This window comes from Oculina patagonica, chromosome 1 (genome assembly GCF_052425735.1).
Source record: "Oculina patagonica isolate OP01 chromosome 1, crgOcupat, whole genome shotgun sequence".
Taxonomy (NCBI): domain Eukaryota; kingdom Metazoa; phylum Cnidaria; class Anthozoa; order Scleractinia; family Oculinidae; genus Oculina; species Oculina patagonica.
The window spans coordinates 43907582-43931851 of NC_135758.1; the positions used below are offsets into that span (position 1 = coordinate 43907582).

Genomic DNA, 24270 nt, shown 5'->3' on the forward strand with positions numbered 1-24270 from the left:
CGGATTTCGAATTTGTCGGTTCCTTGAAACCGGTGTGTCCCCGTTCTTGCCTTCAGAAGTCAGCTAGCATTAGTTCCTTTTGTATAGCCAGCCTCCAGTTCGGCAGGTCTATTTCGGCCTATAGGCATGTCCTGCCACCCAAAACGCTGGCCTTTTTCAAGAGAAGGGTCACTTTGAACACGTTTATGCAAACATTGTTTGTGGACACGACCCACTAATGTCACTAGTGTAGGCTACTACTGTTGTTCTCTTAAGACTGTGAAGTGAATTCCTCAAGAGTTAAGAATTAGTTTTTGTGGCTCAGTAAACTTAGTGGCAGAAAATAAAAACATTGCTGGCTATCGTTCTTACTTTTTACTCGACAACCCACGCATTGTTAATTGTAATATACTTTGAAACAAAAAATATCCTTCTTGTTTCCTTTTCTGAATTCCTAAAACATGCTAAAAATATATGTTAAGAAATAGGTTGTGTGAATCAATAATAGGACAAATAAGTCGATGTTGGTCAGGGAGCTGTTGTAGAAAATCAAAGTCTTTTGGAGATGAATTTCTAGCTCCTACTGAGTTCCAAGGGTTCTTACCGATGTAAAGCTTTTGTCACAAATGCCCCAAACTGTGTGGTAATTGCAGACGCATGCAGGAGATTCAATTCTCACCTTTGTAGATCTCTATCTCCCACAAAGTGGCACTGAATTTTTCACGCAAAGCTAATCTCGAAGTTCCAGTGGATAAATTCTGCTATCGCTTCGCAGCATTTCTCAAACTGACAGAAAATCTCTGTTGGCCAAATGCCTCTATCCCTTTTATCAAGAAAGTTCGAACTCCACCCCAAAACATTCACTCGTCGTTAGCATGCCTTATTCTGTTCTAAGGAGACAGCCGGCGCCATAGCTCGACAAGTACTTAAACAAATGTTTGCCATAAGATGAACGTTCCTATTGGCCACGAAGCTCATGCATAATAGAGAGTACGTAGTTGTTACAGAGATACCACCCGGCGTTCTTCGCTTGCACAGAACCGATCTGGTTAACGAGCGTAATGTCGCTTGCCCCATGCATCTTGTATTTTCATAAAGACAAAGAATTCCGTGCGTTTCCCTGAGTTCACGCCCGCAGAAAACAATTATGTTTTATGTGCAGCACTCCGATGAGTTCCATATGTGCCTCAAAACATAAAAGATTAATTTCAGTTCCTGTGTGTAGTTTAAAAATAAGGCAGATTACGCTGAAAGCAATTTGTCCTAAGTTTATAAGTAAATCTGAGATATCGTGAGGTTTTCTGCTGTAAAACTACGTTAGATTCCATTGGACGTTGATTTGAAAAATGAACGCATGGATAATTTTTCGTGACTCCCGTTTAGCAATTTCACAGACGCACTTTTAGGGCTTATGGCTGTCAGTGCAAAGGTTGTCATGTTTAATTCCTTTCTGTGCTTAATTTGTTCTTCCTGTGTTATAAATTTGTCGTATGAATTGTTATGATCTTTTCTTTTATGTCAGGTGAATATCAGCTGCAAAATAGTTTAATTTCTTTTTTTCTTATTTAGCATTTAGCGCTTTTAGCCGAAAAGAGCCCGGATCAGTTTCATTAAGTTATAGGCTTAGTTTTACTGGTTGGTCTTTATTTAATTTGCTTTTAATTTGAAAGAAAATTAATATTCGTCGTCACGAAAATAAACAAATAAAATTGACGGAGCCTTTGATCAAAAGAAAAACTAGGAAACAAAAAGTTAGCAAATGAATAAACAATTAATTAACTAAAGCTTTGACACGGTTCCTTGCTTGCTACGAATCACGAATTACTGTATTCCAAAACACAACAAAGCTGTATTGCGAGTTTGGTTCCTCGTTTATAGGTTATAAACCTGGGAATGTTGGGAAGACTGAGAATCTTGAGTGCTCGAGGCGATTGATATCAACACTGTTTAGAAACTGATAACAGAGTTAACAGGCCACTCGGAAACTGCAACTACAAAGCGAATGAAGTGATTTCGCCGGCCATCAAGTCTCGAGAACCTAGCGCACTATTCGAATATACGGCTGGACTCGCATATAAGAGGGCTGAAATAGAAATGTATTTTACAGGGTTTAACATGAAGGGGACTAACTCGCTAAACCGCTGAAACCGCCGAAAATTTTACACTAAGCACGGTTATAAAGCCTCTTACGTATTCCAAGGTCATTGTTGTATATTTCGGTGGCGTGAGTTTCATTGCCGGCGAATAAAAGACCCTTTAAATGGAAAATCAGTTCCTTTCGAATTCATTGTTACAACAATGTAATCGCTGTTAGGTCGTTGAATAACTTTGACAATCGCACGCACTTGGTTTCAAAACCATTTGCTACTGTACTTGAACCACTTACCTCTAGATTCACGAATCAACTGCGTGACTTCAAATGCAATAATCGGAAATAATACCACTTCAGTGACACACTTCTATAACCAGCATTGTTTTCACGGATTCCATTCGACGTTTTTCCCGAAGAAATGCACTGAGTTGTCCACTGCGTAAAGGCAAACGGAGTACTGAATGTCGCCTTGATTCTTTATCGGTCGCTCAAAGCAAACATTCAAATGCAAATCGAGTAAACACACTACATATGAGTGTTGGAAAGCTATTCATATTTCATTGGTTCGCGGGCTTCTTTGCCCTCAGGTCAATGTATTCTTGTAATTGCAAAAAAAGATCATTAAAAAGCTTGTCTACGAAGAAGCGGATAGCACTTTATAAAAAAGCAGAATGATAGTTCCGCAATCAAAGGAAGATTAAAAAATTCAATCCAACACCAGCTGATATGATTTTAAACACGATCTTTTTTACTCGCCGAAAAAGCAAAATCTGAAAGAGTCTGTTTGTGACACGTTTAATATGTTTGGAAACAAATAATGGCAAAAACACATTCAAGTGAGGTGGACCGTTATCTACTTTATTGAATCTCGGCGGGGAGTACAGGAAAACGCATATTTTTTAATAAAAAATTTAATCATACTTACAAAAACATTTGTAATGAATTTTATTTGTAATATCAAAGAATTGTTTCCCTTGAAACCGCAAGTCATCAAAATCCATTGATTGTTGATGCAAAGGACACACTTGCAATATGAGGGTTTTGGCGCAAATCCAAAAAAATGCGTTCGGGGCTTCGCCTGGCTCGCCTGCCGGCTTCGCCATTCTCGCCCCTCACTGTTTTTTTGGATTTGCGTCCAAAACCCTCATATTGCAAGTGTGTCGGGGTTAGATGACAGCCTTTCAACCCATGCACATGTATCTAGGCAAAGGCACCCTTTTAACACTTGTTGAGGACTGTCCTAAAACAAGTGGCCCCCGCCAAGCCCCAAAGAACAGGCGCGCCAGAATTATTTTTCAATTGAACAAATGCTCTTATTGAGTAAACGAAGATGGGAAGAGGGAGAACTGGAGAAATTAACTTGAATGTAAAGAAAAACTTGAAAAGATCTCGTGGAAAAGCGTTTACAACCTACAAAAAAACTAAAGAAAATGAAAAACAAATAACAATCTTTTTAACAGACGAGCTGATTGAAAAATTAAAAAAACTAGACAGCAGTGTTGTCGCAAACGTTTTGACAAGCTAAACAAAACTTGCACGCTCCGGTGAGTGCATAAATTATCGAGTAACACAGGAAGTCATTGTTTACCCTGTGCCAATTGCGTGGGAAACCCCCTTGACGTAATCTAATTCTTTTTTTTTTCATTTTGAATATTTTTAGCCGGAAAACAACTCAAACTCTTTGTATGTGTGTTGTAAGAGCTATGATTTATTCAACAACAATATTTAATTTGACTAACATGTAAATATACCGTGAAATATTGAGCTAAGAACTTTCTAGCACATAAAAGAACAATATAAGGTCACGGTATTTTTATTCACCAGGCGTCATTACTATTTTTAGTTAATAGGTTATTTCCCGATGTAATGACGTCTTTTGTGACCAATCACAGTTAAAATTATAACTTTATATTATTCACATAAGCTTTTTTGTATTACACAAGCAAGTATGGCCGATGTATAAAGACGTTTATCAAACCTTCATTGAAAAAGAAGCAAAGACACAGCTTACGGACATGAATCATTTGGAAACGACAAACGAGGATCCGATTTTAATATTTCATATCAGCTATTCGTGCCGAAGCAATAATTACGGACAAAAATCAGATGCTTGGTCGTGAAGTTTGATCGCAAGGTTAAGTATATCGGATGCTTGAAGACGTTTATCAAACCTTTCTATATCAAAAATTAAGAAGTTTTAACTCAGTTTATCGACATAAATCATTTGTAGATGTCTAACGATGGGATGATACAACTTTAGCGTTTGCTAAACTTGACAAAAATTATCTTAGTCACAGGCAACACCACATGCCAAATGGGTTACGGCGTAACCCGAATTGACAAAATTATCTAAGTCACATGCCTTAAAACGTCAACACATTAGAATACCAAATGGGTTATGGCGTAACCCGAATTGACAAAAACTTGCAAGTTTACAAGCTTAAAATATTCTGACGTTGTCAAGGAACAATTTACCTTAGTTACCGTGGCCATGAATGTCCGCCGTTGTCAACGAACAATTTACCTTGGATACCGTGGCCATAGATGTCCGCCGTTGTCAACGAACAATTTACCTTAGTTACCGTGGCCATGAATGTCCGCCGTTGTCAAGAAACATTTAACTTAGCAACTGAATAAAATTATTTTTACTTAACACACTTGTAATGTTTATTGATTGCTTATATTAATAGATACAATATTGTTTCACGGCTCCCAAGAAAAAAAAATAAATAAAAGTGAAATAACCCCCTGCTTCACACCTATTTTTTGGTCAAAACAAATAAATACGTGCGGCCCATCTTTTGCTGGCGGTCGCTAAATTATTTTGTCGCAGTCAGAGCGTGACGTGCAGGTCGAGGGGGCTTGGGTCTTTTGGAAAAGAAGGATCGTGGATCGTGGATCGTGGAAAAAGGAACGACAGCCTCAAATGTTGTTCAGACAATCAACAACCTCTTTAGTGATGACTCGAATATTTTTTTGCCACTCTGGCGTGAAATATTCAATCACAAAGTAAACAACAAGATGAGCGCAGACAATCATTCTTTCATTAAATGAAAAAATGTTCTATTGGACTGAAATTTTATTTCGAAATGTCGGTGGTGCTTTCGAGAAGTTTTTTTTTCATTTTTTGTCTTTCTGCTTTCATGATCTCTTGTCGTATTTTTTCGATGTCTGGCTGTGAATTTGTTTGTTTGTGTGCAAAGCTTGAACGTAAAGTCTCTTTAAGTTGACGATATTTCTGCATTTCTCGTAAGATCAGTTGAAACTCTTTGTCAGAAACAAGATTATCATTCAGAGCTTGTGAGACAGAGCTGTTTATCGAGTCATGTTTTGCAACAGCCAGAGCGAGGATTCTTGAGTGCTTATTAACTTTACGTTCAAGCTTTTTGTTGATAACTGACAGGCCAGTGGAAGCTGCGCCAGATATACCTGCTACTGCGGCAACAGGCACGCCGATAACAATTCCAACACCAGTAAGTGAAGTCGCAACAGCTCCAGAAGACAGAGCTGCCGTCACGGCGCCAAGACAGACCACGGAATAGTGAATAACTTTCCGGACTTTTTTATATTTTTTTAACACAAGCCTGTAATGCTCAGCTTCAGCGGATATTTCTTTTTCAATTTTACTTATTTCAGTCAGCCGAAAATTCTCGGCATTTGTTGGGAGGCTTGGATAAAGTTGTGTTTCTTCGCGATCACCATAAGCAGGGGCACTCGGGAGAACATTAGCAGATGACATGGTCTCGTATACATAAAAGTTAATTTTGTATTTAATTTAATTCAATTCCAACTCATATGTAAGATTTGAGCCGTTAAAATCGAATGGCTTTCCATTCTCATCTCTAATCGAAAGAGTCAGAGATGATACATTTTCTTCAGCAGAAACGTCGCGCAAGACGTTAAAATGTGTATTTTGGTAATAAACTTTTTCATACGGTTTTCCACGTATGTCAAAAAACGCTAAAAGGCTTGATGGCTTACCATTTAGCAAGCTTTGTTGCTTGTCGATAAGGTCACAGTTGATGAAGTAATTTTTAGGATTTGAAACATTATTTACCTCAATTGTTTCAAAAAATTCCTTTTCAATACTTGCGTAATTCTCAAACCCAGGCAAATTAAAGAACTTAATAAGACTTTCATTCAGTCCAAAAGTTTTTAAATTGGGCTCTTTTGCTTTTATTATCAATGAACGGCCTGCAATGCCTTTTGTTACAGAAAACATGTTTTTCTCTGGAAATCCTTTTTCAAAAATACTCCCAATGTCATCGAGTGAGAAGTTTCCTTGCCGTATATAACGCGCCTTTTCTTCCTTGTTCACTTGTTTATAAAAAACTATTCCATCCTTTTCCAAACTATTCCAGCTGTTGTAAAGAGAACAACTTAAAAGCCGGATATAGCTTGGTTTTGGAATAGGCTGGTCAAAATAAACAGTGTTCGGATTTTCTTTTGTGGTAACAGTCAGCACAACCATTTTTATATTAAATAAAAATAAAAAATGTTTAATATAAAAGAGGACCATGGATGCAAAAACAAGAGGTTTTATGAAGTGGATGAAAACCCCAGAAGCAACTACAATTTCTAAAGCGGCAAAAGACAATGCATGGAAACCTTTTCTTGCAAAATATCCAAACTCTGACCGAACAAAATTTGTTGCACAGGTTGAGTTCGCGTACAACCACACAGCAACGGCAGACATTTATTACAAGGCAGGGCAAGGCCATTTGATAAATGTTTTTGGCTCTGACAGCAAATATTGGAGCCCAGAGATGAAAAAAGCACTGGGGGTGAATCAAATTTCAGGCGGTTTTCCACAACAGCTGTCACCAAGCGGCGCAAAAGGCTCATCTTTGCCAATTCCCGCGGTTGGATTTCACGAAGCCGCACCGAGTTTGAAAAAAATATTTAACAGCAAAATCAACATCTACGTCACACCAGACCAATATTTCACAACGAAATTAAGAGAGATTTTTCAAAAAACAAAACTGAAGCATACATCAGGAAAAGAGTCAAAAAGGTGGCTTGCTAGCCAAAATATGGGCTATTGGCCACAGCAACTTAACTTTGCGGTATGGTGCGCGACAACAGGGTGCGGTATAAGTCGAGATATTTTCGATGAAGAGCACTCAGCTCTTAGCTTGCCACCGATTGTGCGTAATTTTTATCTTTTTCACGTTTATTTCACGATAAGGCGAATATTGTTTCAGATGGGGGGAATTCAGAGCGTAAGCGCCTTGCCAGGCGACCCCACTTTTAGCCAGTTCGACAACAAGTACGACGTGGCTTCTTACAAAAGAATATGCGCTGAGTTCGGTGTCGACCCGTCAAGCGATTTCCGTTTCACAACAGGCGCAAACCACGGACTTGGTAACGTTTATATCTGGATTACTAACATTGGACCAAACAAAACTGGAGCAAAATACCCCGATTACGATAAATTTTCGGACGAAGGGGGAGCTGCAAGCAAAGGTAACTTGATTCAATACATCGAGCCAGACGACGCTGCATATGCACAGGCAGACTGGTTTTGTCCTAACGGCACTGAAGGGCTTACTCAGGCAGGTTTGTCGAGAGTAAACCAGTCGATAGAGGCTTTTGTCTACTGTATTCTCGGTTCGCAGGTCAACGTTCGAAGTAGCATACTTGGAACAGGCGGCCGTGCAAAGGAAGCGCAAAGTGAGTTCCTCGTGTTGGTTGAAGACGCTATAAGGCAACCTGATCTGGCAAAGTCGGTCCAAAGATACCAATTAGCCATCGACGAAGCTAAGGTTCGGCTTAACCTTGCAGTCTGCCCAGGTGCCTGGCTGATGCCCGCTCGAATGGTGATAAACACAGAAAGCGTTGTTGGCTACAATAACCAGCTTAAGCAGGCTGTTGTTGGGATGAAATTAGGAGTGAATGATGAGGTTAATAAAGCTACAAAAAAAGCAGCTCTTAAACTGATGGCGGGAGGAAAATCAAAAATCAACCCACCAAACAGCCACCCTTCAAATCCTATACACAAGAGCGCCACAGCAAAAAAAAATCAGGCACCCGCCGCAAGCGCTGCTGAAACACCAGCTAGCAACGCGCAAAGCGCTAAAGCTACGAAGGCCGTAGCCAATGATTCACACGAAATAAACAAAGCAACTGTCGCTGTTGGCGCGGTTGGAGCAGCAGCTTTGCTCTACACCCTTATGCGTTAACGTCTCTTTTTGATGTATTTTTCAACAAGAAAAGCAACCACAGCAAGGATAAGCAGCCAGGTGTGCTCTGCAAGAAATCCAATTACTTGACCAGCGGTTTTGAAAAGAAATTTCGCAATCGAGCCAATGAGACCAGGCAGAGCTGATGCTACCTTTGAGCCAATATCACTTAGGCCTTTTCCCAACGCTTTGCCGGTGGCCTTCAACGCGTTTGTAATGGCTCCAATAACAGAACCAATCGTTACACCAGCAGCCAGAAGTATTGCTGTTAATGTCACGCCATGTTTTTTGAAGATCTCTTTGATCCTCTCACGAAGTGGAAGCGCTCTTTCTCTTTCGGCAATCTGCGTTTGCAAGCGTCCAAGTTCCTCGGTTCTTTCCGCAACTCTTTCTTCCGCGGCTTGTTTGTCAGTGGGGGAGGCATTCTCATCCTCAATAATTTTTTTGTCTTCCTCGTTTTGGCGCTTGAGCTCATCTTCTTGCTCTTTAAGATCATCCAAAGCTCTTGTGTCGTTGAGCCTTTCTTGAAAAGTGTTTCTTTCGCTCTCTTTGGCAGCGAGGCTTGCCCTTAGTTGGTCGACTCGTGTTTGTTCTTTTGCCTTCTGCTTAGCTTGTTTTTCAAGAGCAGCAACTTCTTTTTTTGCGTTTTCAAAATCCTTTTCAAGATTTTTTTTTAGTTGATTAAGTCTGCGCAATTCTGATTCATTTTCAACATTTGACCCAAGTTGATCCATCTTGGCATTTGTTCGCTCGATTCTTATTCTGAGATCTTCTACTTCTTGGGTGGCTTTTTCTTTCTGCATGGCAATTGTTTCTGCCTGTTGTAGTTGACTTTCAGCTTCTCTTAATTTTTGACGTTCATCTCTTATGCTCTCATTGTCTTGAGCAATAAGATCTTCAGCTGACGGCCCAAGTTCATCTTTGAAGCTGTCTAAAAAGTTTTTCATGAAGCCTGACTCATTATCTTTTAGAATCTTGTACTCGCCTTTTTTAGTTCCTATAGCAACAATTTTCCCCTCATTTTTCCCAGTGCCTCTTCTAATTCTAATTTTTTCAAAATTTGCTTTGGGGAATTTGCCTTTTATCGTGTCTACAGCTTTTTTAAGTTTTTGCCGCAAAAAACTTTCTTTTTGAAGATCACTTATCGAAGGGGTTCTTTCAAGAAAAGGTGTTTCGTCGTAGGATGTATCTGGCAGCCCGCTCTGTTCGTGCTGCATCGTTTGCATTTCATGTTGTTCACCCCCATGGTAGGGTGTGGATGCACTCCCGGGCTGAAATGGTCGGGTTGTGTCGACCTCTTGTCCCTCTTCATCATCGTTATCACTGTTGTGGTCAAGATCTTTGTCCAAATCAGGGTCCTCGAATCCAAAATCATCACCACCTGTTGCCATCGCTTAATTTATATATATATATTTTCAAATTAAACTTTTCAATTTAACAATAAAACCAATCGAGAGATGGCTGCTGTTCAAGAAAACCTTCGACCGGGACGCACAGAGAAAATACTCGGCGCACTGAAAGCCGAGCGCGCGGTAAAACGAATCACTTTTGACCGCACAGAAGCCAATCCAGAGGAAACGTTGTATGTTTCAGTGCCCAAGCTGAACGAAAACGAGGTCATTGTGCCTGGCTCGCTGGCGCTGCGCTTCAACATCGACTTGAGCGGAGGCCATGCCAACAACTTTCTGGTTGACAACGTCAGCCGAGCTCTGGTCGACAAGTTTGTTGTAAAGTACGAAGGCACCGTCGTGCAGGACACGGTTGGCTATGACATCTACAAAATATTTGAGGATTTTTTCCTTTCGCAGGAGGAGCGCGACGACAGGGTGCCAGAGGGCATTCAGAGCGAGGACCTTAACAAAATTCGCTCAAATGCTGGCGATAAGAAAACTTCAGGTGTGGACGCAGAAAAAAAGCTGAATGAGATATATGGAAATAAATACCGCATCCGCCTGGATCACCAGATTTTAACTGACCATGGGGCATTTTATCCTCAGGCACTATACAACGATCTTGTGTTCGAACTGAAGCTCGCGGCAGCCGAACATGTGGTCAGAGGCTCAGATACAACAAAACTAAAATACAAGTTGACAAACATCCAGCTGGAGTACGAGATGATAAGAAGCAAGGAAATTGCAGATGAAGCGTTCAGCGCTTATTCGGGCGGCAAAGAGTTCGCTTACGACCACATCCAGCGTGATAAAGTGACGACTTTTGCAAAAGGCTCCGACACTCGTCTGAATCTAAGGGTCAACCCGCAGAGGAGGTCCATGAAAGGTATCTTGCTCCTATTTATTGAGCAATATAACAAAGGTGCAAGGAGCTCGGAAAAGTACATTAATCCGGACCTTACAAAAGTAAGCATCACTGTCAACGGCTCGCCAAACATGCTGTACAACAACGGCATCGAAGGAATGGACATTTGGGGAGAAGTTAAAAGATTCTACATGAAAGAAAAAAATAAAACGCAGCACATGACTATGCAAAAGTTTTACACAGAAGACAAGTTTGGCCTTCTTATTGATCTGCGTTCCATGGCTGACCACTCGATGCACGGAAGCGGCACGCGCCTTGTGAACACAAAGGACGGTGTCCAGCTTGAGCTAGAGAGGAAAGCAAGCGGCTCAGGTAATTTGAACTGCCACATTTACGTAATCAGCGACGCCCAAATGAATATAATTGGCAGGCAGTTAGAATCTGTGCTTTTATAATTTTTTCTTTGAAAAAGTGTACCTTAGGTACATATACGAACGAAGATGGATCCTGCCAATATACCCTTCAACGCCCTCATTGTGGGACCAACGAACTCAGGAAAAACAAGATACGTGGTCAATCAGCTTTGTGGCCCTTTCCGAGGCAAGTTTGACTACATCGTGCTCATCTGCCCGACGTTCGCGCACAACAAGACTTATTATCGCTTTGCTGAGGAAGATCTTCGATTTTTTGTTTTAATTTGTGAGCAGCACGAGGTGGAATCTTGGTTAAGGCTTTCAAGATTTCTTTTTGAGGGTACGAACACGCTTATCATCCTCGACGACTGTGCTGCTTCGAAAGATGTAAAAGGAAGAACAGGGGAGTTGGTGAATCTTGCTTTCTCTGCTCGCCACGCAGGCTTGAGCATATGGGTGTTAACTCAAAAATTGACAAGCATAACATCCTCATTCCGCGAAAATGTTGCGGCAATCGTTTTCTTTTACACCCCCTCTGCCAAGACCACGAAGGCAATCTTTGAGGATTACGCTGGCGAACTTGCCCATGAGGATTACAAAGAAATCATTTTAAAGCTAAAAAAAAATAAGTTTTCGCATCTTGTCATTTCTCATCGCCACCCTTACGGCACAAAATTTTCTTATTGAACATATTTTTTAGAGTAATAAATGGCTGACCCGTTCGCAACTTCTCCTCCCGAGAGCGTCAAGGGCGCTGCAAGTGAACAAGAATTAGCTTCCGTAATGGAACTGCTAGGAGCTGAACCAGAAAGTACAGAAAGCGCTATGGCACTCATTCAAGGCCCTGACATTCCTGCTTTGCGTGAACAGCTTGCAATCCTTGTTTCAACAGGAAAAGCCAAAGAAGCAATCGGTGTGCAACTGACACACGAGCAGGTGAAGCGCTTGACAGATAAAGAAGTTGAAAAGTACTTAAAGAGATATGAGGCATACGTTGGATCCAAAACAACCGACAGCTTGATTGACAGCTTTATTTTTCTTGTTACTAAAGTCGTTGGTATGGCCGTAAATATCAAGGACGTCAATGATTATCAGAAGGAACTCAAAAACGACTACATCATCAGCAAAGAGCTGTCCACTTTGGCAGGCGGTCTGGCTTTGAAATGCGGCCGCTTTCTTGCCGTTGCAAATGCTGCGCTCATCACAACAAAGCACATTGATTTAAACGAAGCTACAAAGTCGCACACTTCGCTGTGCGAAACCAAAGGTGCTTCCAAAAATGCGGACACAAACACTACTGAAGATTTTTCTGAGCAATGCTAAGAAAATGCTAAGTAATTACTGAACAATGCTTAGCAATTGCTTAGCAAAAAATCTTGCTGAGCAATTTTCTATTTAAATATTATTTTTTTTTATTATAAATGGCCGAGCTCGAACCAACTCCGATCGCTCAAGAAGAACAGAAACAAGTTACTTCAACAACTCCAGCAACAAAGCCTGCCAAAAATCCAAAGCGAGTTGCTGCTGGCAAGCTTGCAGCTGAAAAAACAAAACAGGCTCGTGAAGCACAGAAAAAAGCTGCTGTCGAGGCTGCTGCAATAATTGCAAAAGAAAAGGAAAAGAAATCTGCTGCTGCAAAGCGAAATGTAACACCACCGGCCGTAACGGAACCAGCTCCGCCCGAGGCTCAGCCGCAATCAAGCGGTCTCACCACAAATCAATGGATATCTTTGCTTGGTATCGGCGTTGCAATCGTTACAACTTATGTGAAACGCGAAGACATAAAAGCCTTTATAAACGAAAAAAGAAGTCCAACATTTAAAGCTCCGCCAACTCTTATAACTGATGACACACCAGGGGTCCCAGAGGAACCCCGCGCTTTGCGCGTTACAGCAGAAAGTATTGGAAGGGTTGCAACGCGTTCTTCAGACACGCCTTCGACAATCCAAAATGCCATTAGACCTCGCAAACAAAGAGGAATCCGTCCGATGGATTAAAAAATTTCTTTTGAACATTTCTTTTTCATTTATTATACCGACAATGTCCCTTGGTTTTATTCTTGACAGCCTTGTTAAAGGTGCAGCTATGGCTGGTATTGCATTACTTTGGTTTGAATTTTCCAAAACTTGCGTTAAAACCGCTATTCGGGTGCAAAAGGATGAGGATACAATTTTTAAAAGAGGTATAAAAAAAACAAAAGAAGTTGAATCTGGTGAAGAAGTTGCAAACTTTGCTTCGCAAAACGGTGAAGAATAAACAAAAAAATTTTTCAATTGAATATTTTTTATTATTTTATACTGAACCGCCATGTCTGACAACAAACTCGTAAAAACACTCATGGATGCCGCGACTCTCACTGGCCTTGCCGCCGGAATCGGCTGGGCTGCCAAAAAAGTTGTAAAAGAAAACTTCACATCCGACCCAAGCAGCAGTTTTATGAACTATGTAAAGTTCACAGCCGTCATGGCTGGCAGCGTTGCACTTAAACAGTATCTCGAGGACCAGAAAATTCTCCCAACCAATTAAAAAAAAATTAGAATAGTATAATAACAAAATGGCAAGCGTCGCGATTATGGCTGGCGGAGCTATCTTGAACGCTGCTGCTTTCATTGGCGGCAACTATCTTGCTCGAGCTTTGGGTGGCGGAGATGACGCCGCTTTGAAAGAAAAAGAAAGACACGACAAAGCTCTCGAGGCTTACCAGGCAGCTTACGCGAAGTACTCTCGCGACCGCACGAAGCTTCTCGACTGGATCGAAACCAACAATGAGATCAAACAGCAAGCGAAACAAAACTTTACGAACACAGACTACGCTTTCAAACTCTACAACCAGGCACATCCTGACAAACAAATGATTCCTCCGAAAGAACCCAAGTTCTCTGATTTCTATCAGCCAAGTGAGCAGCAGAAACAAGGTGAACTTATGTTCGTTGGCGCTGGCGCGCTTGCACTTGGGTACGCTGCCTTTCGGTTTCTTTAAACTTTTCTTTTTTTCTTGTATACACATGGATGCAAAGATTTTTGCGGAGCAAAACTTTTCGAAGAAAATCTCGAAAGTCTACTATAGCCCCCAGGGCTACTGGAAGGGAATTGCAGCGATAAAAAAATTAGCCGAGGCGGCCAAGGTTTCCGAAGATGCCGCAAAAAAGTGGCTCGTTAAGCAGGCCCTTTGGCAGATCTACCTTCCGGCACCACGATACGTTCCTCGCCCAAAATTCGATGTTTCTTCTCCAAACGCGGTCCACCAGGCGGACCTTCTTTTTCTGCCACACGACAAACTGCCGCGAGGGCGAAAAGTTTACAAATACGCTCTGACTGTTGTTGACGTTGCCAGCCGATTCAAAGAGGCCGAGCCTTTGACCTCCAAAGATTCAACTGAGGTTGCAAAAGGTTTTCAGACAATTTACAGGCGAAGTGCACTAAAATGGCCACAGATGCTGCAAGTTGACCCTGGTCGCGAATTCATGGGAGCTGTTACCAAAGAAATGGAAAATCACAAAACCTATATTAGACGCGGGCGTGTTAACATTCACAGAGATCAAGCTATTGTTGAACGTTTTAATCAAACACTGGCAGGGCGCCTGTTTGGTTATCAGTACGGTGTCGAGATGAACCTGCCATCTGGCCAGCGGTCGACAGCGTGGGTAAAAAGGCTACCCGAAGTTGTTGCCGCTCTGAACAACGAAGTAACCAGTCTTACTGGTAAGAAACCTGCTGCTGCAATCAAAGAAAAGGCTGTTTCGTCAAAACCGTCCTCAAAATATACAAGACCTGTTGGCAAGAAAGAAAAAAACTCCCCTCTCTCGTTAATGTGCGCTTTCTCTACCAACCTGGCGAGCTGGAAGGCGGCGTAAAAAGGGCTACAGATCCGATTTGGTCATTAAAAGTCTACAGCATTGAAAGGTCTGTTACTAAACCTAATCAGCCAGTTCTTTATTACTTGCACGATGGTCCAAAGCGCGGCTTCGTGCGTGAAGAATTGCTTGTTATTCCTCCAAATACACAGTTACCACCAAGCCCTTAGTGCTTGAGCCCCTTGGGCACTCCTGAGTGGCTTTTTATTTATTAAAGCACTCTAGAGAGACCTTTGCTTGGCGGCTAGTTAGTTTTTTCACTCCCTTTTATGGGGCGGTGGGCTCTTTTTTTTGCCCCTTCTCTGCAAGAGCTTCGCTCTCGTGCTCCGCACCCATCCGATAGTGCCCATATGCCAAAGTGTTTATCCCATCTTCATTTATCCATCTCTTTGTGTCAAATGGCGACAGCGATTTTTTGTTTACCACTATTGAATGCATCTCGTGGGCATAGCTTCTTAGCATGTGCATTTCGTGAAAGCTTTCCTTGTTTTGAAAAAGTGCATCTTTGAAGTCTTTATGATTTATCTCATTTTTCGTCACGCACTCTTTCACCCCCTTTGCCTTTTTTATATTTTTTTCGTCCACTTTCAGCGTGTTACAACATTTTGACTCACTTGCTTTCGGATGTTTCTCTTTTATTTTTTTGACCAATTCTTCGTCGTTTGCCATTATTACCTGCATTTTTTCCCCTTCGCAAGTGCACTCTTTTATTTTTGCCTCAGGAAAGTTTTTCTTTATTTTTTCGATTTCATTTTCGCTTTCACCTTCTGTCATTATTGAATACATTTTCGGCCTCAAACAAACACACTCTGAAATCAGTTTTCCTGCGCATTCGTCTTTCATTTTCCCCAACACCTTTTTGTTTTCTTTCGAATAAAGTGAATGCTCTTCGGGGTAGTCGCTTGTGTCGTACTCGCCGATGTTTTTTGCCATGTCCGCGTAAACGTCTTCTGTTTCTATCACAAGCAAAAGGCTGTCTGTGTCTGTATACAAAAGCTCGCAACGCTCCCCGTACTCCTTTTTCAGATGGTTGTAAAAGAAGTCATACATGCATAGCTTGCTTACGTCAAGGATAGTCATGCCTGTGTAGACCGGTTTATTGAGAAACAGCTTACTTTTTCGCATGTCTATTCCGACAAGATCGTTTGAAAACATCACGTGCCTTGAATACAATGGACTTGCGACCAATTTTCTTATTTTATTTGTCTCGTCGCTTCTTACTATTCTTATGTCTACACGGTTTCTCAGGTTTTCCATTGTTTTTCCAAAAACCGAGTTGTTCATTAGCTTGTAAAAGGTCTTTTCAAAGTTGTTTTTTGCTTTTTTTCGGAATTCTGTGTTCATCCGGATGTAGGGCTCCATCCAGCATTCCTGTTCAAACTCTAAAACCCTGTGCACTTTTTTGAGTTTCATTCCCTGTTTTAAATAAAACTGCAAGTTTCGGTAATGCACGACGTAATTGGTTTTGTCTTCAAGCGTTAAAACAAGCTTTTCAGTGTTTGGGGGGTTTAATTCAAGATCATTCATTAATTTCTTTTGGTAAGGCGAATACATTTCTTTGTCTATTTTCTTTTTCTCTGGCGCTAATGGGTAACTGTCGTGAGCGTCATGCAGCTCTTTCGGATATTCTAACTCCACCTCCATAATCCATCCAGTTTTTGCATGCTCTTTTTTTGTCATTATTTCTTTTTCTGTTGGCATAACCTTTTTCCATCTAAAACCACTTTTCGGAAGCGGCTTGCTCATTGCCCACCCGTAAAGGTTATTCGCATCGAGATACATTATGTATTTTTTTGGTTGACTCGGATCAAATCCCTTAACATATGGGTTGTTCGCCTTTGCATATCTCTTGCTTACCGACGAAATCCCGCCTCTTATTCCCCTTTCGACGAAGAGGTGCATTTCGTAGTCTGTGAGTAACTCAAGCTCCACACCTGTCTTTTTCAAAAGCGCATCCCAAGAAAGACCTGGCGACGTGTAATAATTTGCGGGATCCAGATTGTACTTCTCAAGGCATAATTTTCGAAAGTTTTCAAAAACGTCCGCTAACAGGGTAACGTCCGTTTTGATATACAAATCGTGGTAGTCTCCAAGATTTTGGCAGCCAAAGGTTTCCCACACTTTTTGCGCGTGTGCATACTCTTTGTCTGTTATGTGCTCGCCTGTAAGTTTACTGTAGAACTTTTCTTTTTTCGGCAAAGTTGTTTCTTTAAATCTTTCCCATGAGTCCATGTATTCATAGGGATAAATCCCCTTTTGTGTTAACAAGCCAAATTTTTCTATAAAAATGGTTTTTGCTTCTTTGTATCCTTCATCTGTTATGTGGATGTTATTGACAATTTGCCATTTTTCTTTAGTTTCGTCCCCACCTTTAAAAAAACTTTCACTCAAGTTGTTATAATTAAATTCCTCCCACACTTCAACGTATTCGCTTGGATATTTTCCGTTGTCTAACAACAGTTCACTTTTTTCAAAGAAAACCTTTTTCGTCATATTTAATGCATCCTTCGGCGTATCTTCTACAAGTTTTTCAAGCTTTCCAAGTAAAAAGTTCAAAGTGTCAATAAACCTTAAACCCCCCAGTGAAAATGTAATGTATTTTTCCATGTTGTTTGCAACACACTTTACCTCTTTCTGTGCCTCTTTTGAAATCTTCGAAATTGACTGCATCAAATGGTGAGCATCGTAGCCACTCAGGTTATGAAATGCAACTGGTATTTGAATATTTTTTGGATTTATTTTCATCATTAAGTTACACACGTTGTGCGCGGCTCCTCGAAAATTGCCTGTTATGTGACAATGATCCCTCACCGCATCCTTGTAGTTCGGCTGGATAAGCGGCTCTTTGCACGCTAGGCAGTTTTTTTGGTTTTCAGCGGCTAATTTGTGTGATTTTTTTTCAAGCTTTTTTAGCTTATAATGGTTCCCGCTATTAAGAGTATTCGCCAATTCTATTCTTTCGTAATAGCATTTTTTGTGTAACTGTCCTAAGTAACCAAACTCCTTTTTATTAGATTTAAGCCAAACCGGCAAAGAGTCTAAAAAGTTTTGTTTCACCAACGATTTTTCGCAGATGTGGCAGTTTTCGGCTTTTTTAAAGTTTGCCCAGTCTTTTTGCGTCATAAGGAGAGGTTTTGGCTTTGACAATTCATATCTTATTTTCTTTTCTTCAATTAAAAGACAGTTCAAAAATACTTCAACGGCGTTTTCTCCTCTGTAAACGAATGGTTTTTCGTGTTCACCATCACTTCTTACACGCGTGTAAGCGAATCCGCATGCCTCGTGCTTTTCTGTTTTGTACGTGTAACTTTTCTGGCGGTTCTCGGGCGTTTCTCGGCGCTCTTTTTTTAACAATGCCTCGCCGTCGGCGTAAATCGTATAAGGCGCTTTCATTTGTTTTTGGTAGTTTTTAAAAGAAAGGGTGTTTTTCTCCTCATCTGGCATTTCGATTCTTGTTGGCTTGCCTTTGACCCCATTGCAATACTTTTTGTGCTTTTCAAGCAAGTCTTCTCTTGTAAAATTTGTCAAACACATCATGCAAAAGTGTTTTTTGTTACTGTGTTTGGTTTGGTCGTGTAACAAAGCGCTAATTCTTTTTATAAAACAGTAGTGCTGTTTCAATCCTGACTCAATCAACATAAGGTTTATACGGGGTATTTTGTTTTCTTTTTCGCTTTGTCTGAGAGGTATCACACACCCGTCTTTCAAGTGCCACCCAAAAACATTTATTGCAAGGTTTCTGTTTTGCGTCTCAAGCCTGTCAATCTGCTTTAGGGGTGTCGGAAAATCGATTCCGTTGTAGTTTATGCCGTCATCAACGGGATATTTACTTGTTCTTTGAGGATCTTTTCCGTTCGCAGGCGGGAATAAAGCAGCTCTCAAAGCCCATTTTAAACACTGGTTGTCACTGTTTTGCACGTTAATAATTGCTTTTTTGTTTGCCAGTTTGGGAGGCAAAGGCAAGTAAGTTCCTCCGCGCAATGGCCGATAACGCGCAACATAGGTGTACGCCCTTGTTATTCTTTCAACAACCCACCCCGAGCCCCTCTCCGACCAAGCCTCGATTTCTCCCTTTGCTTTGTCAATAAATTCGTCAAACTCTTTTTTTATTCGGTCTTTGGTGTTTTTTGTAAAAAGACGCGGTTCTCTTTCTCTGAAATAGTGCTCCATGTGTTGCGTAACTCCGTTTCTTTTCATCGAAAATTTTACTTTAAGCCCGAAGCTTGCTTTTATGTCATTCAATTCTTCAATTTCACTTTCCAAAAGATCATAAAACTTTTTTTTGTGTTTTTTTGCAAAAATTAAAAGATCTTTGTTGTTTTTTTCGGTTTCGGGTATGTCCATTTTCCATACTCGGAGCCAATCGTTAAAATCGGTGTTGGCCAGTAAAAAAGACAAATTTCTTTGCGGGTTTCTTTGAAATTCACGGAGGTTTTCCTCCATCATAGCTTGCAAAACTTCTGACGAATATCTTGCGGCAGCCATTTGGTGCATATACAAAGTAAAAAATATTTGTTCAATTGAAAAATAATTCTGGCGCGCCTGTTCTTTGGGGCTTGGCGGGGGCCACTTGTTTTAGGACAGTCCTCAACAAGTGTTAAAAGGGTGCCTTTGCCTAGATACATGTGCATGGGTTGAAAGGCTGTCATCTAACCCCGACACACTTGCAATATGAGGGTTTTGGACGCAAATCCAAAAAAACAGTGAGGGGCGAGAATGGCGAAGCCGGCAGGCGAGCCAGGCGAAGCCCCGAACGCATTTTTTTGGATTTGCGCCAAAACCCTCATATTGCAAGTGTGTCAAGGATTTTTTTCTATGCCTGTTAATACGTTATCTTTTGTTTCGGGTCACAGCTTTCTCGGTCCATAACAATATCACAATGTTCTCGATGTATAAATATATATTTTTAATATAACTCCTATATTTCATTTGTCTTCGGAGGCAAACAGTTTGTTATTTTTGTCAGTTTATTAAGAGGCACGGAAGTCGACTGGTGGGATCAATTGTGTGTCTGCCTCCCAGATTGGAAAATAATCCAAAGCACGCGTGGTTGGTTAAAATTAAAAACAAAATTACAATATCTGATAACTTGGACGGGGTTAGATCACGCTATTTTAGGTTTTGCCAGCTCAGTTACATACCTGCAAGATAGCGACTTAACTAAAAGTTCTTTTTTTTTCCTTCCGCTTTACATGGGTTTTTTGGAATATCTCGTTCGCTTTTTAAGCAATGCAAAAACCCTATGCTCGTCCCATAAATCTATGTTTTGCGGTGTTGTGTAAATATTTGGGTGATTTTTGTGAATTTCTGGAGAAGATCATTTTTCTAAAGGATTAGTAAAATTTAGAGAAATAAGAAATATTGGAGATTTAATGTAATTGTAAAATCAGAACTTGCGTTGAAGTTTAAAATTGGTAGACGGACACCAGTTAGTCCCCCTGACAACCTGGAGTACTCTTGCGTGGGGGTCAACTGTCTGTCGGTATTGCAAAAAAAATTTTCTTTCTATTATTCCTTTTATAAATTACTATAAATTTCACTCAAATTTACGTTAAGTCCCCCCGTAATTTAGCATGGCTTGAATGGTTTAATTTAAAATGATGAAAAGGCAAAAGATTACAAGGTGCAAATATCATATCTTGATTTTGTTTAGACTGCGAGCAGCCGGTCTTTATTCCTCAAATCTTCCACGCGAGTGGAAATATTATTATATTGTGCAAATGAGGAGACAAAACAAGCTCTCGCGCTAGGAAAGCTCAAGGTGTCAATTTTGGGTCTGACCTTGAGAGTCAGTCTGTTAAGCGAGATACTGAATTCATTTTCCGAAGTTTAATTTATGACTGACAGAAACTGTGTCTCCCAAAATCTCTCAACTTAGACCGGACAGACAGACAGGCTATTGAGCATGATGACAAACTTGACAGCTTGAAGCATTACCACTCGTCCCCATGACAACAGGGCAAAATTTGTCGAAATTTTCACATTTGTCCAGGATCCGAGTTTTGCTGACGGTTCCGTCGAAAAATTGTAGACTAATCTAGGCAACTACACCCTACAGGTCAATTTGAGGAAATAATACCTAAAAAAAACTGTGAAATAACTTCTACAGTGAATTGGACGACAGACTTTTCGAGCGTTAGCCCTTTCGGTTAGAGCCATAAAAAGGAAATGTTTGGTACGCGAGGAAAAGGTAAACACCCATGTTGGCCTAAATTATCACTTTTAAGTAAGCTCTTGTTGGAAAAAGAATACAAATACAGTACAATCCTGGTGATGTTTGTCATTTTCCTGAATAGACCGACTATTGAATAGTGGTAAGTGTTTTTCCAAAATCAGCAAACCGACCGAAACTAAGATGGCGCTTATGGTACAGAATTTTCCGACGGTTCATACCAAAAATTTACTTTTCAAGCGAAATTTCCGGGATATTTAGTTCAATGGTGCGTACCGATTTCTTGAACGTACCGATCTCCGAACTCGAAACAAAAGCAGTTCCCCTTGAATTTGCCTCCATTAGTCAAACACTACAATGCGGCCCTGCTAGGGCAGGAGGCTGCTGGCTAGGGTAAATTCTGACAAGCGACACGGCGTTTAAACAGCGACATAAAAAAGAAAGAAATAAAATTGTGACGACGAAGGAAAGAATTAAATAAGACAATTACGATCTTCGACGGCGAACTGATGAAAAGGAAACAACTCAGTTACATAAATTGCCACTTCATTCATGCGTATGTAAGGAAGCCATATAAGATTCTATTTAATTATCCCAGTTAAGAGCGAGAATATAGCTGCCCTAATCTGGCAACCAACTACTGTACTACATTCTGAGTAAGCATAACAAAGTATAAGCAAATAAGACAAATAAGCCCATAGCCAGATGTCATTCCAGCCGGGCGAGATGGAAACCGACCTTTGATGACGAATGCTCGAAACAGCGGTCAGCAGTCCAAAAAAAGATGGCCCGTCGAGATCAAACTTTAGTATCTCGAGAAATTTTGATCAGTCCAGATTTCCAATCGGTGGAAATATTTTTAATTTAGCGACAAGAATCTTTGATAAGTCGAGAACTAATTTTGTCAGCAGAGAAACTTCCATCGGTCAAGAATTTAAACAGTTTTAGTTTCCTTAAGGAAATGCCTGAAAATTCCTGCCCCGTGAACCAAAGTTTATAGTCACGTCGTTTTTAATTGGTCGCGAAATTGAAAAAAAAAAAAACTGCCTTAGCAGCATGCCTTTTTTTATCACCCGAAAACACTCAATACTTAATAGACTTAGACCTAATCTAATACCGCATCCCAAATTTTTTACAAAATGATATTTCCTATCTTAAGCTACAACAGTGAAATATGGGGATGTACATTAAACAGAATTTTAAGACTTGGCATAGTTCCCCAATAGAAAACGTTAATCTCAAATTGTGTAAATGCTACTTAGGAGTAAACAATAAGGCCTCGAACATAGCTTGCAGAGCGGAACTTCGAAGATTACCTCTAATTATCCCAATCTGAACCAGAGAATAATGAAATACTTTGTCCGATCTAAACAAGAAAGACAACGACTCAATTGTCAAACAATCTTTTCTTATGTCAAAGAATTTACACCCTATCAACAACTTCGGATTATATTCCAATTTTTTGAATTTAATAAGACACTACCTTCTCCCCAATTTCGAACCAGAATCCTTAGATAATGATAGAATTCAACGATACACAACCAATATGAAAGAGAAATATATATCTTTCTGGCGACATAGCCTAGAACACTCAAGGAAATTACAATTTTATAAAGTTTTAAAGATGAATACGCTGCATCTGATTATCTACAACAGTTAAGAAATTTAATGAAAGAAAAAATCTGGTGAAATTTAAATTAAGTAATCACAAACTTATGATTGAACTGAGTAGATATCATAGTGACCATATACCCAGAGAAAATAGATTATGTCCAGTGTGCACGTCAAATCAAGTAGAAAACGAAACACATTTCTTATTAGATTGTAGCAAATACTCTTTACAGAGGCGGACATTCTTCAAACGAATCAATGAAATAGTACCTGACTTTGAAAGGAAATCAACCTCACAAAGCATTAAAGTTCTTATGAACTCTAATGATTATCGTGTTAATAAGCTAGTGATGAAGTTTATTTCTTCATGTATGAATGTACGCGATGCATCACGTATGCATTACCAGGTGAAGTGATGTAACCTAATTAAGTTTTAATATAATAATATAATAGGATCGTTTTGTTATTTTTAGTCTAAATATGCTTTTGCAATACTGTAAACGATAGCGGTTATGCAAATAAAGCAATTTACCACCACCACCATCCATCCATCTTTTGGATTTCTGTTTTGAAAAAAAAAAAAAATGTGCATTTTTTTGAAAAAATGGTTAATGCGGTTACGTGCATAACGAGTTAGACATAATCAACGGCTTTCATTAACCTTTCATATTTTAAGATTATTTTCTAAGGGTTATTGATTCCTTTATCAGCTCTCGCGATTTGCATTTGTAGCCAGACTTCCTTCCTGAATAATAACTGAAAGAGAGATTAAAGGAGTTCTGTTTATAAGAACATTTTTTTACCTTAGTCGACAAACACCTTGTACGGTACTAACTATAAGTCAAGAGAGAAAGATGAGGAGGATGAGATTGGCAACGAACAGCGAACGTGTTTAGGCTTAATTGTTCAAGAAAAACCATTTAGTCTTGCCAGGGTAGGGTAGTGTTTAGTACTGGACTATGTTAGGTGGATTATTTTGCCCATCAAGTGTATACCTAAGATGTGATCGGCGTGTGTAATTGGTAGATACAAGGCAGATAAGAATTTGTACAAAAATGAGAAATGAATAGCAAAAATATCGCTTGTTTCCTGTATTTCCCACTAATATCGATTCAGTTTGAGTTTTTCTTCCCTTATACAGCAAAGCAAAGTAAATCAATCAATCAGTCAATCATAGCAGATTACCAAAAATAACGGTGCAATCATAGGGACGAGGTTGGGCGAAGAATCGATGGTAATCGATTCGACCAAGCACACCTGCTTTTGAAGCCGAAGGTAGTGATCTTTAGGTGTTTCTTTCAAATGCTAAAAGCAAAAAACTGTACAATTCAATAAATCTTGATTTTTTTTTTTTAACTTGATATTTATATTTTGCAAAATAGTTGTGGGTGGTTTTCTTATTTCTCACTTGTGAGGCTGAGAGCCTTACCCAATATGTACATCCCCATTCATCCATTCATTCCACTATTCTATTACTTGCATTGGGAGAATTTGTCTTTCAAATCAGTTTTTTTTTTGTTTCGATCAAGTCCTTTCAGTGTTCCCATATAACCCCGCCATATTTACCGTTAGGAAATTGTTTTGAAATTCGTCAAATTAATCCCACCTCACTTTAACTTTAATTTGTCATACTGATAAAGAAGAAAACTCCATTGGGTAGGAGTTATTTTTTTTGTTTAAGTTTCTAGGATCAGCTGGGGAAAGATGGTAA

The 24270-nt window shown here is 40.0% G+C and overlaps 2 protein-coding genes across 4 annotated transcripts in view; both read right to left on the reverse strand.

The window, feature by feature from the left end:
* LOC144632851 (palmitoleoyl-protein carboxylesterase notum2-like) overlaps positions 1 to 24270 on the reverse strand; it is a 40221-nt gene that overhangs the window by 14136 nt on the left and 1815 nt on the right. Inside the window, exon 1 of one of the 3 annotated variants that reach the window (XM_078491601.1) lies at positions 2366 to 2654. The exons of 1 other annotated variant lie outside the window; for it this stretch is intronic. The gene's annotated coding sequence lies outside the window, so the exon portion shown is untranslated. Of the gene's footprint in view, positions 1 to 658; positions 1374 to 2365; positions 2655 to 24270 lie in introns of those variants that run through there. One more of the 3 variants, XM_078491609.1, reaches the window with a different exon arrangement.
* Positions 8001 to 9719, reverse strand: LOC144650906 (uncharacterized). The gene has a single exon (XM_078510706.1). The coding sequence runs from the start codon at positions 9642 to 9644 to the stop codon at positions 8250 to 8252; it is 1395 nt and encodes a 464-aa protein (XP_078366832.1). The 5' UTR covers positions 9645 to 9719; the 3' UTR covers positions 8001 to 8249.

Coding starts and splice junctions, on each gene's coding strand:
- LOC144650906 (XM_078510706.1), bottom strand. CDS start 9,644: ATGGCAACAGGTGGTGATGATTTTGGATTCGAGGACCCTGATTTGGAC.